This window comes from Chroicocephalus ridibundus, chromosome 17 (assembly GCF_963924245.1).
Source record: "Chroicocephalus ridibundus chromosome 17, bChrRid1.1, whole genome shotgun sequence".
NCBI classification, from domain to species: domain Eukaryota; kingdom Metazoa; phylum Chordata; class Aves; order Charadriiformes; family Laridae; genus Chroicocephalus; species Chroicocephalus ridibundus.
Window position 1 is genome coordinate 2,314,465 of NC_086300.1, and position 13,137 is coordinate 2,327,601.

The 13,137-nt window shown below is 66.8% G+C and overlaps 1 protein-coding gene across 2 annotated transcripts; it reads right to left on the reverse strand.

Annotated features, from left to right (window-relative positions):
- Positions 1 to 1,849: 1,849 nt before the first annotated feature.
- Positions 1,850 to 13,092, reverse strand: GPR179 (G protein-coupled receptor 179). Of its 2 annotated transcripts, XM_063354279.1 has the most exons (11): positions 12,003 to 13,092; positions 11,025 to 11,133; positions 10,032 to 10,134; positions 9,651 to 9,859; positions 9,436 to 9,504; positions 8,916 to 9,025; positions 8,595 to 8,833; positions 7,991 to 8,129; positions 7,708 to 7,813; positions 7,468 to 7,614; positions 1,850 to 7,156 (listed from the first exon to the last, which is right to left on the reverse strand). In XM_063354279.1, exons 1-11 carry the CDS (start codon positions 12,842 to 12,844, stop codon positions 1,859 to 1,861), a joined length of 7,371 nt encoding a protein of 2,456 aa, XP_063210349.1. In that variant the 5' UTR covers positions 12,845 to 13,092; the 3' UTR covers positions 1,850 to 1,858. The 2 variants fall into 2 exon arrangements, with proteins under 2 accessions (XP_063210349.1, XP_063210350.1); XM_063354280.1 differs by lacking the exon at positions 10,032 to 10,134 and having other exon boundaries at positions 8,595 to 8,799; positions 12,003 to 12,318.
- Between the last annotated feature and the right edge of the window lie 45 nt (positions 13,093 to 13,137).

Genomic DNA, 13,137 nt, shown 5'->3' on the forward strand with positions numbered 1-13,137 from the left:
TATGTACACTTACTTACACGATTGGATGATGGCCTGACGTTCAGCGCTGAAGACCACAGGCAGCACACTACAGCAACGCCACTTTCTAAGGAGGGTGGAAGTCAACGACAGAGGGACGGCAGGACGAGCCCTGAGCCCCAGCCTTGCGCGGAGATGAGGGGCAGAACCGAAACCTTCACTTCTGCTCTCTCTGTTTTTATTCGCTTCCATCTACGTGGGGCAGAGGGACAAACCTGGGGAGATGAGAGGATTTGCTGTTTCCCAGCTGCTGCCTTCCTGACCATGAGGCTTCTCTCCGTGCGCCTGGTCGTGTCCCGTCCCTTGTGCCTTTGTGAGTGGGAGGGCTGGAGTAATGGCAAAGCCAGGAGCTCTGTCTGGTGCTCTGGAGGTCGTAGATCCATGGTCTCAGCATCTCCCCTGTCATACAGGAGTGTTTGCATCTCTGCCCCAAAGGAGTGGGTGAGAAGGGTCGAGCAGGGAGAAGTCGAAAGGTGGGATGACAGAAGGCATCCGGCGCTTCTACAGACGGGCTGTAAAAGCAAAGGCTTGCTAGTGCCGGTGGAAATGCTGATGGAAAAATCTCTCCTGTGGTGGGAAGGTGAGCCCTGGGTGGTGGGAAGGTGAGCCCTGGGTGGTGGGAAGGTGAGCCCTGGGTGGTGGGAAGGTGAGCCCTGGTGTGTTTGGTGAATGTACACGTGTGCACACAGGGTAGGAGGGAAGAAGAAGCCGGTAATGACAAAGTGCTTGAAAAGTCAGTGGCATTGTTCATTAAGACAAACCCCTTTACAGCTGAGTTGCTGCAAGAAGGAGAAGTGTGGCAGCGCCGTGAAGTGAGCCAGGGAGGAGGTCAGCAGCGGGAATACCCACCTCGGCCTCCAGGGATGCGGAGGTTTCGGAAGCAGAGCAGTGGAGTGGCCTGAAGGTCGCTTTATCCCACCCGGGTGGAGCGATGGCACAGAGGTGGTGGTGGGCATTGCCAGAGCGCGGTGCTGAAGCGCTGGGCTGGCGTTGCTGGGCCAAAACGGAGCAGAAAGATTCGCTTGGCGTGCGGGGAAGTCCTGCGGCTCGGTGACTTCTGAGGACGTTTAAAAATAAATCACTTTGTGTCACAGAAGCAAAATGTGGGGCTGGGCTGGGAGGCTTCAGAACCTGCCTGGTCCGAGCGGTGCCTACAGGAACCCCCCGGCTTAAACTGGTGGCGGCGGCAGCGCTGGGGGCGATCAGCTGGGCTGCAGGGGCTCTGGAAAGCTGTTTTCCTCCCAGTTGCGTCGTCGCTGGTTTGACTCTCCTCTTGTTTCAGCATCCAGCTTGCTGAGGCTGCGGATTTCGGGGTGCCGGGCAAGCCGTGCCTCGCTGTGCGAGAGGCACAACCCTCCCGGTGTGGCGGGAGGACGTTCTGCTGCTGGAGAGGTTGCGGGTGAGCGTCTCTAGCTGGCGAGCTGTAGCTTTGTGTCTGCCGTGGCGGTGGCAGCGAGCAAGGCTGGCGCCACGGCTGTTTGAACGCGTTTGGGTGCCCCACTTGGACCAAGGGGACCCTGCGCTGGGCCAGGTACCTGCGGGTAAGCGGCGGGTGACGTTGGCAGGCTACCGCCTGGCTTAAGGGCTTCGATGAAGGCATGATGTGCTAACTGTCCCCTCGACGCACCGGTCCCCAAGCCTGGCTGGTTGATGGCCACCACTGGAGCCCGCTGGGAGCGTGACTGTGCCCTTGGCTTTGGTGGATGCTTCTGTCCCCAGGTGGGCAGCAGCCTTCAGCTCAAGACTTTCTGTTGGTGACAGCCGTGTCTGCGCCCGGCTGGCAGCCAGACGGATGGAGGGAGCTACTCCTCGTCCCAGGGGCAGACGGTCGGGTTTGGTTTCACTCGGGTTTGCAGCCCGGTCTCTGTCCTGGGGGCTCGCCCCGGCTCTGCCCTGCCTGCGGAGGGTCGGGGGGGAGGTCCATGCTCTCCACCTCCCACAGACACACCTCGGAGGTCTTCCTCGTGTCGGTGCTGGTCTCGCCGGATGCAGATGGAGCCTCTTCTGCTTCCCAGGGACAAACCTCGGCTATGCTACTGCCCAGGCTGGGGCTGCTGCCGCCTGCGGGAGCCAAGCTCGCTCCCCGCTCTGCCCTGGGTGCGCGGGGGGGCTGGATGCCAGGCTGGATGCGGCACAGGGGCTTGTGCTCAGCCGTGCCGATGGATCTGCCCTTGAATTGTTTCAGCAGGGCTGTTGGAGACACGGCGCTGGCTCCTGCCGCTGGCTGTGACGTTCCCGTCACTGGGGGGGATGCTCTGTCAGCTCCCCGTGGGTGCGCGCCTGGTTTGAAGGTTTCCTTCTCCGAGCCATCGGGCTCTGCCGCTTCCCAGGGGCAAATATCAGATTTCCTGCTCTCTGTGCTCTCGGATTTCTTGGATGGCTCTTTCCCCATTGCGGTTTTCAGGGTGGGCTCCTCCGTGCCCAGACCCTCCCAGGGGCAGATTTCTGCTTTATCGGTGGATTCCAGCTCCTGACTCTCCCAAGGACAGACCTCCGCCTTCAGGCTCTCCACGCTCTGGGATTTCTTTGAAGGTGATTTGGGCAGCGCTGGGCTCCTGGCGCGGGGCTTCTCTGGTGGCTGCTCCGTGCCCAGGCTCTCCCAAGGACAGACCTCAGCCTTCGTTCTCCCCGTGTTCTCTGATTTCTTCGTGGTGCCTTTCAGTGGCTCTGGACTCTTTGCTCTGTACCCCGTGGAGGTGCCCTCTGTGTCTGTGCTCTCCCAGGGGCAGACGGACTCACGGTCTCCCCTTGATTTCTCCTTATCTCCAGATGTGCTCTCTCCAATCTCTTTGTGGGCAACTTGACTTTTAGAAGGGCCTTTGCTCACCGCGAATGGACCGTCTTTGTCCTGTTTTGATTTCTCTTTACCGGGTGGTGGAGCAGCCGCCTCCCAGGGACAGATTTCTGCTTTATCGGTGGATTCCAGCTCCTGACACTCCCAGGGACAGACCTCAGCCTTCGTTCTCTCCGTGCTCTCCGACTTCTTAGTGGTGCCTTTCAGCAGTTCCGCGCTCTTTTTGCCGTACCCCGTGGAGGTGCCCTCCATGTCTGTGCTCTCCCAGGGGCAGACGGACTCACGGTCTCCCCTTGATTTCTCCTTATCTCCAGATGTGCTCTCTCCAATCTCTTTGTGGAGGCCTTGACCTGTAGAAGGGCTCCTGCTCCCCATGGACCAACCATCTTTGTCCTGTCTTGATTTCTCTTTACCTGGTGGTGGAGCAGCCGCCTCCCAGGGGCAGATTTCTGCTTTATCGGTGGATTCCAGCTCCTGACACTCCCAGGGACAGACCTCAGCCTTCGTTCTCTCCGTGCTCTCCGACTTCTTAGTGGTGCCTTTCAGCAGTTCCGCACTCTTTTTGCCGTACCCCGTGGAGGTGCCCTCCGTGTCTGTGCTCTCCCAGGGGCAGACGGACTCACGGTCTCCCCTTGATTTCTCCTTATCTCCAGATGTGCTCTCTCCGATCTCTTTGTGGACAACTTGACTTTTAAAAGGGCCTTTGCTCACCGCGAATGGACCATCTTTGTCCTGTCTTGATTTCTCTTTACTTGGTGGTGGAGCAGCCGCCTCCCAGGGGCAGATTTCTGCTTTATCGGTGGATTCCAGCTCCTGACTCTCCCAGGGACAGACCTCCGCCTTCAGGCTCTCCACACTCTGGGATTTCTTTGAGGGCGATTTGGGCAGCGCCGGGCTCCTGGCGCGGGGCTTCTCTGGTGGCTGCTCCATGCCCAGGCTCTCCCAGGGACAGACCTCCTCCTTGATGCTCTCCGTGCTCTGGGATTCCTTGAACTCTGCTTTTGAACGGTCCAGGCTTTTCCTAACGAACTTTGCCAAGATCCTGCTGTCCCTGCGCTCAGGTCGACGGCCACCCGCCTCTGCCAGCTTTGCTTTGATGTCTTCAAGTTCTCCCAGTCCTGGTTTGTTTTCCCCTTTGGAAGTCCCACGCGTGTCCTGCCTTGGTCTCTCCTTTCCCGATGGAGCTGCAGGCTCTTCCCAAGGGCAGATTTCTGTTTTAGGAAGCGGCTCATCCTCCTCTTCCCACGGACAGACGTTGGCCTTTTTGCTATTGCTGGTTCCTGCTTGCTTGGGCGACGTTTTGGGCAGAGCTGGGTGTTTTGCTAGGAGCCCGATGCCGGGCTGCTCTGCACCTTCCCTGGGGCTGGGGGATCCTCGCTGGTCGCTCCCCGTGTCTGCAGCCGGGGCCGTGTCTCTAGTGCCCCGCGGGGCTGCTCTCTGTGGGGGAATCCCATTTTTCACTTGGGAAACGTCACCATCGGCTAATTTTCCTGCATCGGACAAGGCTGTTCCCCTTTCCCAAGGGCAAACGTCCGCACCGCTGTCGGCTCCAGCCACTTCCCAGGGACAAACTGAAGCCCGTGGGCTCGTCAGGCTCCTCGAGGCCACTTCTGGCAGCTCGGAGCTTCTGGGAGCGGGTTTTGGTGGGGGTCCCTCGCTGCCGGTGCTGCCCCAGGGCCGGCCGGGCGCTTGCGGGCCGCTCCCGCTCTCCTGCGCTCTCAGCAAACCCAGGGATTTTGGTCTGATGCTCCTGACCCACTTGCCCAGCCGCCTCCTCTCCCCTTCCTCCCCCTCTCGCTCCGGCGCAGCCCCCTCCGCGTCCCAGGGGCAGATCTCTGCTCTGACGCTCCTTCCCCCTTCCCCGCTCTCCCACGGACAAACCTCGGCCGTCCTGCCCTCCGCGCTGCCCGCTCTCTCCGAAGCCGCTTTGGGCAGCTCTGGGGTTTTTGCTGGTGGTTTCTCCGTGCCCGGCTCTTCGCCGGGGTGGCCACCATCCCCCTCGCTGCCGCCCTTCCCCGGCGCTCTGCCTGGCCCCCAGCGCTCGCTCCCACTCTCCTCCCAGGGACAAACTTCTATCTTAACCCTGGAATCTGCCCGAGTTTCCCCAGGACAGACCTCTGCCGCCGTGCTCCTGGCTTTCCCCGCCGCAGCCGGGACCACCTCTGCGCTCTGGCTCTTTGCAGGGACCCTCTGGGTGTCCCCGCTCCTCGAGGGCGCGGGCCGGCTGCCCCCCTTCCCCAGCGCCTTGGCTGGGCTCTCCCTGCCCGGAGGGACCCCCCCGTCCTCCTGGGGGGCGACCGCCTCCTGGCGCAATAAGGCTGCTTTTCCTGCTGGGACACGCGGGGCTCCCTGGGGACAAACCTCAGCCCCCGGCCTCTCGGCAGCCGCTCTCTGCACGCCGGCGGTGGACGGGCGGGGGCTGCCTGCGATGGGTTTTGGACTTGGCTGCTGCACCTCCGCGTGGTCCTGGGGTCGGTTGGGTCTGCTGCCCACCTCGAGTCCTTCAGCCAGCCCCGCCGCCCCTTCCGTCGGTGCCATCAGCCTCACGATGGCCGCAGGAGCATCCTGCCCCGGCTCCACGGCAGGAGCATCCTTCCCTGGCTCTGCCACAGGACCCTCCTCCCCTCGCTGGGGACGTATCTGTGCTGTCCCGCTGCTGGCCACCGCTGGGGTTTCATGGGGATGTTCAGCTCCTTCTTGGTGGCCAACACTGGGTGGGATCTCACGCACCCCAGACCCGCCACCAGCGTCCACGTCCCCCTGGGGAGCCCTGGGCTCCTCTCCCAGTGTCTCAGAGTTGCCTGTCCCCGGGGCTGGGCTGTCCCACCGTCCTTCTGCCTCTTCCCTGCTGTCCCCCCAGCCCGCGGCTCCCCAGGCGGTGCTGGAGTTGTTGTTGTGCTGGCAGGGGACTGTCCCCCCCTGCCATGGGTGGGCGGTGGGCTCGCTGCCCGGTCTCTGCCTGCTCCATTCAGGGCTTTTGGCGGCGGGGTCTCGGCCGATGGCCCCGAGGGACACGGCTGACGTCTCTGCCAGGCTGGGCCTCTCCCTCCTGCTGCCCCCCCTCTTCCTGAGGCTCCCCTCGCTCTCTCGCTTCCCCTTCAGGGTGCTTTTCCCCTTGGAGCGGTTGAAAGCTTTGATGGCGAGTCCCAGGCCCCGGAGGGAGGCCTTCGGGGGGGGCGGCTTGAGGCTGGCGGGGGTGGCTGCTGCGTCACCAGGGGTCCCTGACTTTGCTGCTTCGGTGGCTTTCTGCTTCTGGCTCAGGATCTCGTCCTGGATCAGCTCCCAGGGACAGACCTGCGCCGGGATGGAGGCAGCAGTCAGCAGCCTGCCCTTCCCCGCCGGGGGGAACACGCGCCCCGGCTCTGCCTCGGCTGTCCCCTCCTGTGTCCCCTCCTGTGTCCCCTCTGGCTCTGCTGCCCGTGCTGGGGGGTCCGCAGGAGGCTGCGCTGGCTCCGGGCTGTCCCCGGCCGGGGTGGCACGCCGCACCAGGCTCTGGTACCGGATGGGGGGCGGCGGTGGGGTCCTCCTCACTGCCACCCGCACCCGCCCCGGGGGGTGGGAGCTGTCGACACTGACGCTCTTGATGGGGGCGTAGGTGACGCGTTTCTGCACCTTGCCATCACCTGGGGGGGACACGTCCTCCTGGGGCCACCCCTCGGCGGGGCTGGAGCCGGCTGGCGGGGTGGCATCAGCCGCACCGGGGCTTTGGGGCTCCCCGGCTCCTTTGGGGGGCTCCGAGGATGGGGCCGGGGGGTGCCGCTTGGCGTGACACTTCTCCCGCGCAGCTCGGCTGGCGGCGAGCAGGGCCTCCTCCCGAGACCCGGCCACCACGCTGAGCGACTTCAGCAAGGGGGCTGTGCGGGGCGGGGGGGGCTGCCCGTGGCCCCCCAGGTTGTGGGCACTGGCCGACTTGCACACGAGCGGGGCGGCGTCGAGGGACTCGCTGTCGGAGTGCTCCGAGGCCGTGGTGGCCATCGTCTTCCTCCCCGGTGAGGGGGACCCGGGGGCGGGCGAGCCTCCCGGGGGCTCCCGCGCGGGACCCTCGGTGCTGCAGGACCTGCGCAGGGCTGCGGCGCGGCGCCGGGAACCCTCATCCCGCATCCGCAGGCTGGCGCCGCCGGCGTCGGGGAGCAGCTTGGCCGAGGAGCTGCGGCGTGCCGGGGTGCCCGCCCGCTCCCCGCTGCTGCGGCGTGTCACCGCCTCGGGCAGCTCGGTGACACGGCGCACGATGGAGCGGCCCAGGCTGCGGCGGGAGCTGCGTTTCTTGGGGAGGTGGGGGTTGTTGGCTGCCATCCTCCGCGTCTTGTGCACCTCCAGCTGCCGGTAAAGCTTCTTCAGCTCCTCCTGCGCGCCGCGGGCGGGGGGACGCGGCAGAGAGAGGGGAGAGAGGAGAGCACGGACGATGGGGCCGCGGGTGGGAAGACCCCGCAAAGCCCCCAGTCCCCACGTCCCCAGTCCCCCGCGCTGCCCGTCCCTCCGACCCAGGGGACGCAGCAGGTTTCCCCGCCGATGGTGGCTTCCCCCGCACCCCCTTCTCCCCCCCACCCCGCCCCCGACTCTGCTTTGCATCAGGAGAAAGATCGCAAAAGGCACCTCTTACTCTGCGCGGGGCTGCATAGCTAGCGTCAAAAGAAGGTCCTGAGTGTGCCACCCACCCGAATGTCATCGGGGTCGAGACTGTGCTCGCTCCAGGCGGACGCGATGCTGCTGTTCAGGCAGGAGCCCGAGCGCCGCATGTCCAGCTCGTCCTCGTAGACCTCGGCCGCGATCTCCTCCCGCAGCGGCGAGCCGGCGTGCAGGAACTGGGGGTGGCGAGGGGCGAGCTTGCCGAGGGGTCCCCGAAACGCCGGGGAAGCCCAGCCCCCGTCTCCTCGCGGCCCCGGGCCGAGCGTTACCTTGGGGATGAAGAGCAGCGCCAGGGTCATGGTGATGGTGCCATGGGTGTGAGCGAAGAAGAGCAGCAGGGTCCAGTCGGGGTGCAGTGAGGGGACCATGATGAACCTGGAAGGGGCGAGGAGGGCAGCGCAGGGTCCCGCCAAGGCGCCCGCCGCCCCCTCCCCACCTCCAGTCCCCGCACCCTCCACCCTGGCCAGGAACACACGTGGGACTGGGGATTTGCCGCCGGTTCCTCCGCATCGCCGGCGACAGGGATCTCGGTTCCCAGCCCCCGTGTCCTACCTGACGACGTGGAAGGCGGCCGAGATCATGAGCTCGTTGTGGAGCGCGATGCCCATGTAGCGGGGCTCATGGAAGGCGGAGGGCACGGCGCGCGTGGCGTAGCACAGGAAGCTGCCCCACAGCAGGAACAGCATTTCGGCTGCGGGAGGGAGACGGGGAGCGATGCTGAGCCCCCCCACCCATCACCCTGCTGCTCTCAGCATCATTTCCCGGGCGGCACCGATGGGTGCCGAGCTGCGGGGTGGGTGCTGCCGCCCACCGGCACCTCCCTGCGCTGGGCCGCATCCAGCCCAACGCGTTCAGCCCAGCTGCCGTTGGCATGTGCCATGGCCGGAGCCGGGTCCAGTGCGGAGCATCCTCCGGCACAGCTCACCCAAAGGCCACCGGGACTCACCGCCTGCGCCGGGGGATTTACCCAGTGCCGTGGCAAGTCCCGGGGATGCTCAGAGAGAGAGGGCAGGAGGCAGCTCGGGTGCCCCAGCCCTGCCTGCAGGCTCCAGGCAGATTAAATGGACAAGGAAATTCAAACCCCACGTGCCACATTTACGAGATGGGGTCCTGGGGCTGGGGGGACCCCCTGGCACACCCCGGGGGCTGGTCTCACCGATCACCATCATGTAGTCCCAGCGGTCGTGGCCGCAGATGTAGAAGTGGAGCCCGCGGGCGGTCTGGGTGCGGATCACCAGCGGGATGTTCTTCTCGACGTTCTCCAGCATCCCGACGGTCCAGGCCGCCAGGAACCACAGCACCAGGAGCAGGATCAGCCCCAGCATCTTCAGCACCTGCCCGCTCGAGACGTACGGCGCCCGCTGGGCCGTGCGGGACAGGAACACCTTCAGCACCCTGCGAGGCGTGGAGGGGTGAGCCCCCAGCCCGTCCCCGCCATGGGGGGTCCCAGGCAGCCAGCCCCCCCCGCCCCGGCTACCTGTACAGCTTGAGGGTGATGGTGCCGTAGACGATGGCGAAGCCCAGCATGCGGACCCAGCGCAGGACGATGCAGCGGAAGATGCTCGGCTTGAAGTAGAGGATGAAGACCTGGGGCGGGGGGAGAGAGGGGTCGGGGGGTGCATGGGGCCGGATCCCGCCTGCCGGGGGCGGGCAGCGAACGCCGGAGACTCGGACGCCACCTGCCCCCAGCCAGCCCCACTGCCACCCTTCCCCCTTGGCTCTGCAGCCCCCGACACAGCTCTGGCGGGAGGGAGAAGGGATTTGGGCAGGGATTAATTCCCGTCGCCAGCGGGAGAAAAGGGATTTGGTTTCCCGAGAAGGTTTATACCGCAGCCGCCGGGGGCCGCGCCGGCAAAATTCACAATTAGGCAGAGTTGTGCCCGTGCCCTGCTCGGGGCCAGCTCGGTGCCCTCGCTGGGGGGGCAGCCGGCCAGGCTGCAAACGCTCTTCAACCCCAGGCCGGAGGTTTTTGGCCCCGGGGAGGGCTGGATACTCACGGGGAAGTAGAGGAGAAGGGACCCGAAGAGGATGGTCTCCAGCAGGACGACTCCCGACACCCGGATCCTCTGCGGGGACAGAGGCGTGAGGGCGCAGCTGGGAGCCGCGGCCGTGGCGGGGGGGCTGGAACCGGGGCAGGGAGACCCCCCCCGAGCCTGTGGGGTGTAGGGGAGGCGGGGAGCAGGGCAGGGGGGGAGGCGCGGGGACGCCTTGCCTTGCTCTGTCGGAAGTGGTAGGAGACCAGCATGCTGAGGAAGACGGCCAGCATGCAGCAGGCCTGGCAGGAGAGGACGGCCGCCCGCAGCGCCCGGTCCTCCTGGATGAGGCAGGGCGCGTCGTCCTCGCAGGTGGCGCATCCCCGGCGGCAGGGCTGGCATCCCAGCCGGGACCCGCCGTCCGCCCCCGCCGCGTTCCCCGCCGCGCCTGGGGACAGAGCGACGGCCCGGTGAGGCCACCACGTCCCGGGCTTGGTGGCACTTTCCCTGCCAGGGCACGTGCTCCGGCTTCCCAAAGCCCCCCCAGCCCCGCGCCCCAGCGCTGTAGCCACGTGCCACTGGGTGAAACGGGGCACCCCGGGGCTGGGCATGGCACCCACCTGCCCGGGCACCGCTGGCCACTCCGCCGGCCCCGTAAAAGCCCGGCTTACACCGGCACAGGTACCTCCCGAGGACAAAGCCGCGGCTCTCCTGGGGGACACACTGAAGGAGACAGGCTGAGACACACGGAGGGGCTCCTCCTGCACCCCAAATCCTTCCCCTCACCCCGCATCCCCCCTGGCACCGGGGGCTCCGGCAGCCCCCGGGTACCCAGCCCCACACCATCCTCCCCCACGCCCGGGAGGAATCAGTGGTTAAACACTTAAGTATTAAAAGCCAAAGCTTGGCCCCCAAATCCCCCCCTAAAACCTAAATGGACACCTAATGCAGCAGAGCGCGCTAATCCCGCCCGGCCGTGACGGCAGCCGGGGCACCGCTCCCTAATCCCCCGCGGCCCCATCCCGCCCATGGCCGTTTTTCTGGGTATTGTTGTTTCCTGGAGAGATGCCCGGCGGCAGAGCCCGTCCCTCCGGAGGGCATCGCCCGCGGGGTGCTGGCAGGGAAGAGAAGCTGGTGACACCTTTCCCACTTGGGGACGGCTTTTTGCCTTCGGGCAGGGACCCCGACCTGCACTGGGCTGGGGGGCTGCGGGGTTTGCCCTCCTCGGGGATGCTGCAGGTTGTGTCGAGCCCCGAAACACGCTCGGGCATCACCGGCTCGCTCGGGTGGGCACCGCCGGAGGGGATCGGGGGCTGCTGCTCGGGGTCATTCGCCCAGCGGCTGCCAGCCCCCGGAGCCCGGTTGTCCCCGCGGTGCCCGGGCAGGGACCGGCCAGGTCACACGCTGCTGCTGGCAGCAGGGAAGGGAGATTTGCACAATAAACCCCGCGCCGAGAGCAGCTGAACGAAGCAGATGGATCGGCCGGGAGAGGATAAAACTCAGCCCGGAGGGAGGGACGGGCGGCAGGGACAGCCCGGCTGGGGGGACGGGGACAGTTCGGCGCGGGGGACCCCCCAGCCCTGCACAGGGTGCGTGGTGCCGGCGGCCGGTACCTGGGTGCTGTTGAGGTCGCAGCGGTGCGTGTCCGCGAACCAGCCCGGCCCGCTGGCGCACTGGTCGATGGCCACATCCCGCAGCTCGATGTCCACCCGCACGACGCCCCTGCGCAGAGGGACGGGGTCGGCCCCAGGGGTTGCGCAGGGTGTCCCCATGCCCACCCTGTGCCCCCCACCCAGCGTGGCCGTGCCCCACCGCTGCCGCGGGGACAGGCAGCCACAGGGGCGCCGGCGTATGGACGAGTGGGACAATACGAGGTGTCAGCAATGTCCCCAGACCCCAGCCAGGGATGTCCCCCCTCGGAGCCGTGTGGGAGAGGCTGGAGCTGGGGCAGGGACGGGGACAGGGACAGGGACGGGGGCAGCAGCTCCTGGGGGTGAATTCTGCCTCTCAAGACGGGCTTTAATGCAACCGAATGGGAACGAGGAGCTGCTGGGGTGGCCCCTGCATGTCGCCCCTCGCCCTGGGGGACAGACCCTCCTCCCTGGGTGCTCCGAGGGGGACAGGGTGTCCCCTTTGGAAACGGGGCCATGTTCCCTCTCTGGGATTAAAGTCCCCTGCCCCCTTCCCTCCCCAGTGCCTCCCACTGTGGCTCCTTGCTCAGGGGGTGCCAGGGGACCTGGTGGTAGGGACCCACCAGCCTGGGGACACCCCCCAGCTCCCAGGAGGGGCCCCAGCCCGGCTCACCCACCCCCAGCATGGCCATGGCGGGGGGGGCCTGGTGGTGGCAGCCAGGGGTGGCAGCCCGGGGACGACTGAGGGGGCACTGGGGGCAGCTCCGCGTCTGTGGACGTGCAAATACCCACGCACACGCACGCCCAGGCATACACACGGGGGGGACACACACACACACCTGCACCACCGGGTGATGCCTCCAGCCGCACCCCCCAGCAGGCACATGGGGCACCCAGCAGCCCCCTTTACACCACTCCCAGCACCCTTTACACCCCCCAGCCCCTCCGGGTACCACTCACTTGAACTCGGGGCTGAGGTCCGGCTTGAGCCCGTAGAAGGCGGAGGAGAGCGTGACCGCCCAGGCGGGCAGGAACCTGCCGTCCCGGCACTCCAGGAATGGTGGGGACCACCGCACGTGGCCCGGCTCCCCCACGTAGCTGTCCCCCCGCTGCCACTTGGGGGTCTCCATGCTGCGCAGGTCATTGCTGAGCAGGCGCTTGCGGAGGAGGGGGGTCCGCTGGGACTTGAGGGCGTTGAACCAGTCGTTGTCCCAGCTGAGGTTGCCGAGGCTGGGGGCGGCGGCGGAGACGTCCTGCAGCAGGATCTCGCCGTCCCCCTTGGTGGCCTGCAGCATCAGCCGGGGCTTGGCGGCCAGCGGGTGGGCGTCGAGGGCCAGCACTGCCCGCCGCACCCACGGGTGCCCCTCCGCCAGGCTGCGGACCAGCGCCTGGTACCACTCCACGTCCTCGGCCACGCTGGCCTCGCGGATGTCGTTGGTCTGGAAGAGCATGTTGAGGAAGTTGGCGGCGTGGGCCAGTGCCTCGGGGGCGGCACGCAGGGCGGCACGCAGCGCCGGGGGGGGGCTGGGGCCAGCTGCCCCCGCCGCGACACCCCGGCTGCAGTTGACCCGGGCCAGTCGTTGTGTATCGCCCGTCTGCAGGAAAGCCAGCGCCGCCGCCGAGCCCTCGGGGTCCCCTGACGCTCCCGGCTCCGGGGTGGGTGACCATGAGGATGACGGGGACAGGGACCATCCTGCTGGCTGGGGGGTTCTCTCCGGTGAGCGCTGGCCCCCCACGAGGATGGTGCCGTGGACCAGTGCCGTGAAAAAGCACCAGAGCAGCGGCCAGCACCACGGCCCCATGGCTGGGGCTCAGCGGAGCCCCCCGGCCCCCTGCGGCCCCGCCGGCCAGCCCGGGGGCGGCATGGTGGGCACGATGCCTGAGCCGGCTGGGAGCCTGCTCTGCTCCGTGGGGCCGGACTCAGGCTCTGCCGCCTGTTTTCCTCCCTCGGCGATGCCGGAGCAGACGTCACCGGCTCCAAAACGTGTTCATCTGCTGGCGCTGCCCGCCCGGAGCCCCCCCCGCCCGCCCCCGCGCTCCCGCTCAGGCAGGCGACGCTGCCAGGGAGCCCCCCGCCCTGAGCCCCGTGGGGACC

Bases quoted from the DNA above. Each gene is read 5' to 3' on its own strand.
- GPR179 (XM_063354279.1), bottom strand. From the start codon at position 12,844: ATGGGGCCGTGGTGCTGGCCGCTGCTCTGGTGCTTTTTCACGGCACTG. The intron at 10,135-11,024 runs GTACCGGCCGCC...TGTCTCCTTCAG, and splicing joins GCGACCTCAACAGCACCCAG to TGTGTCCCCCAGGAGAGCCG. The intron at 8,130-8,594 runs GTGAGACCAGCC...TCCCTCCCGCAG, and splicing joins GGACTACATGATGGTGATCG to CCGAAATGCTGTTCCTGCTG.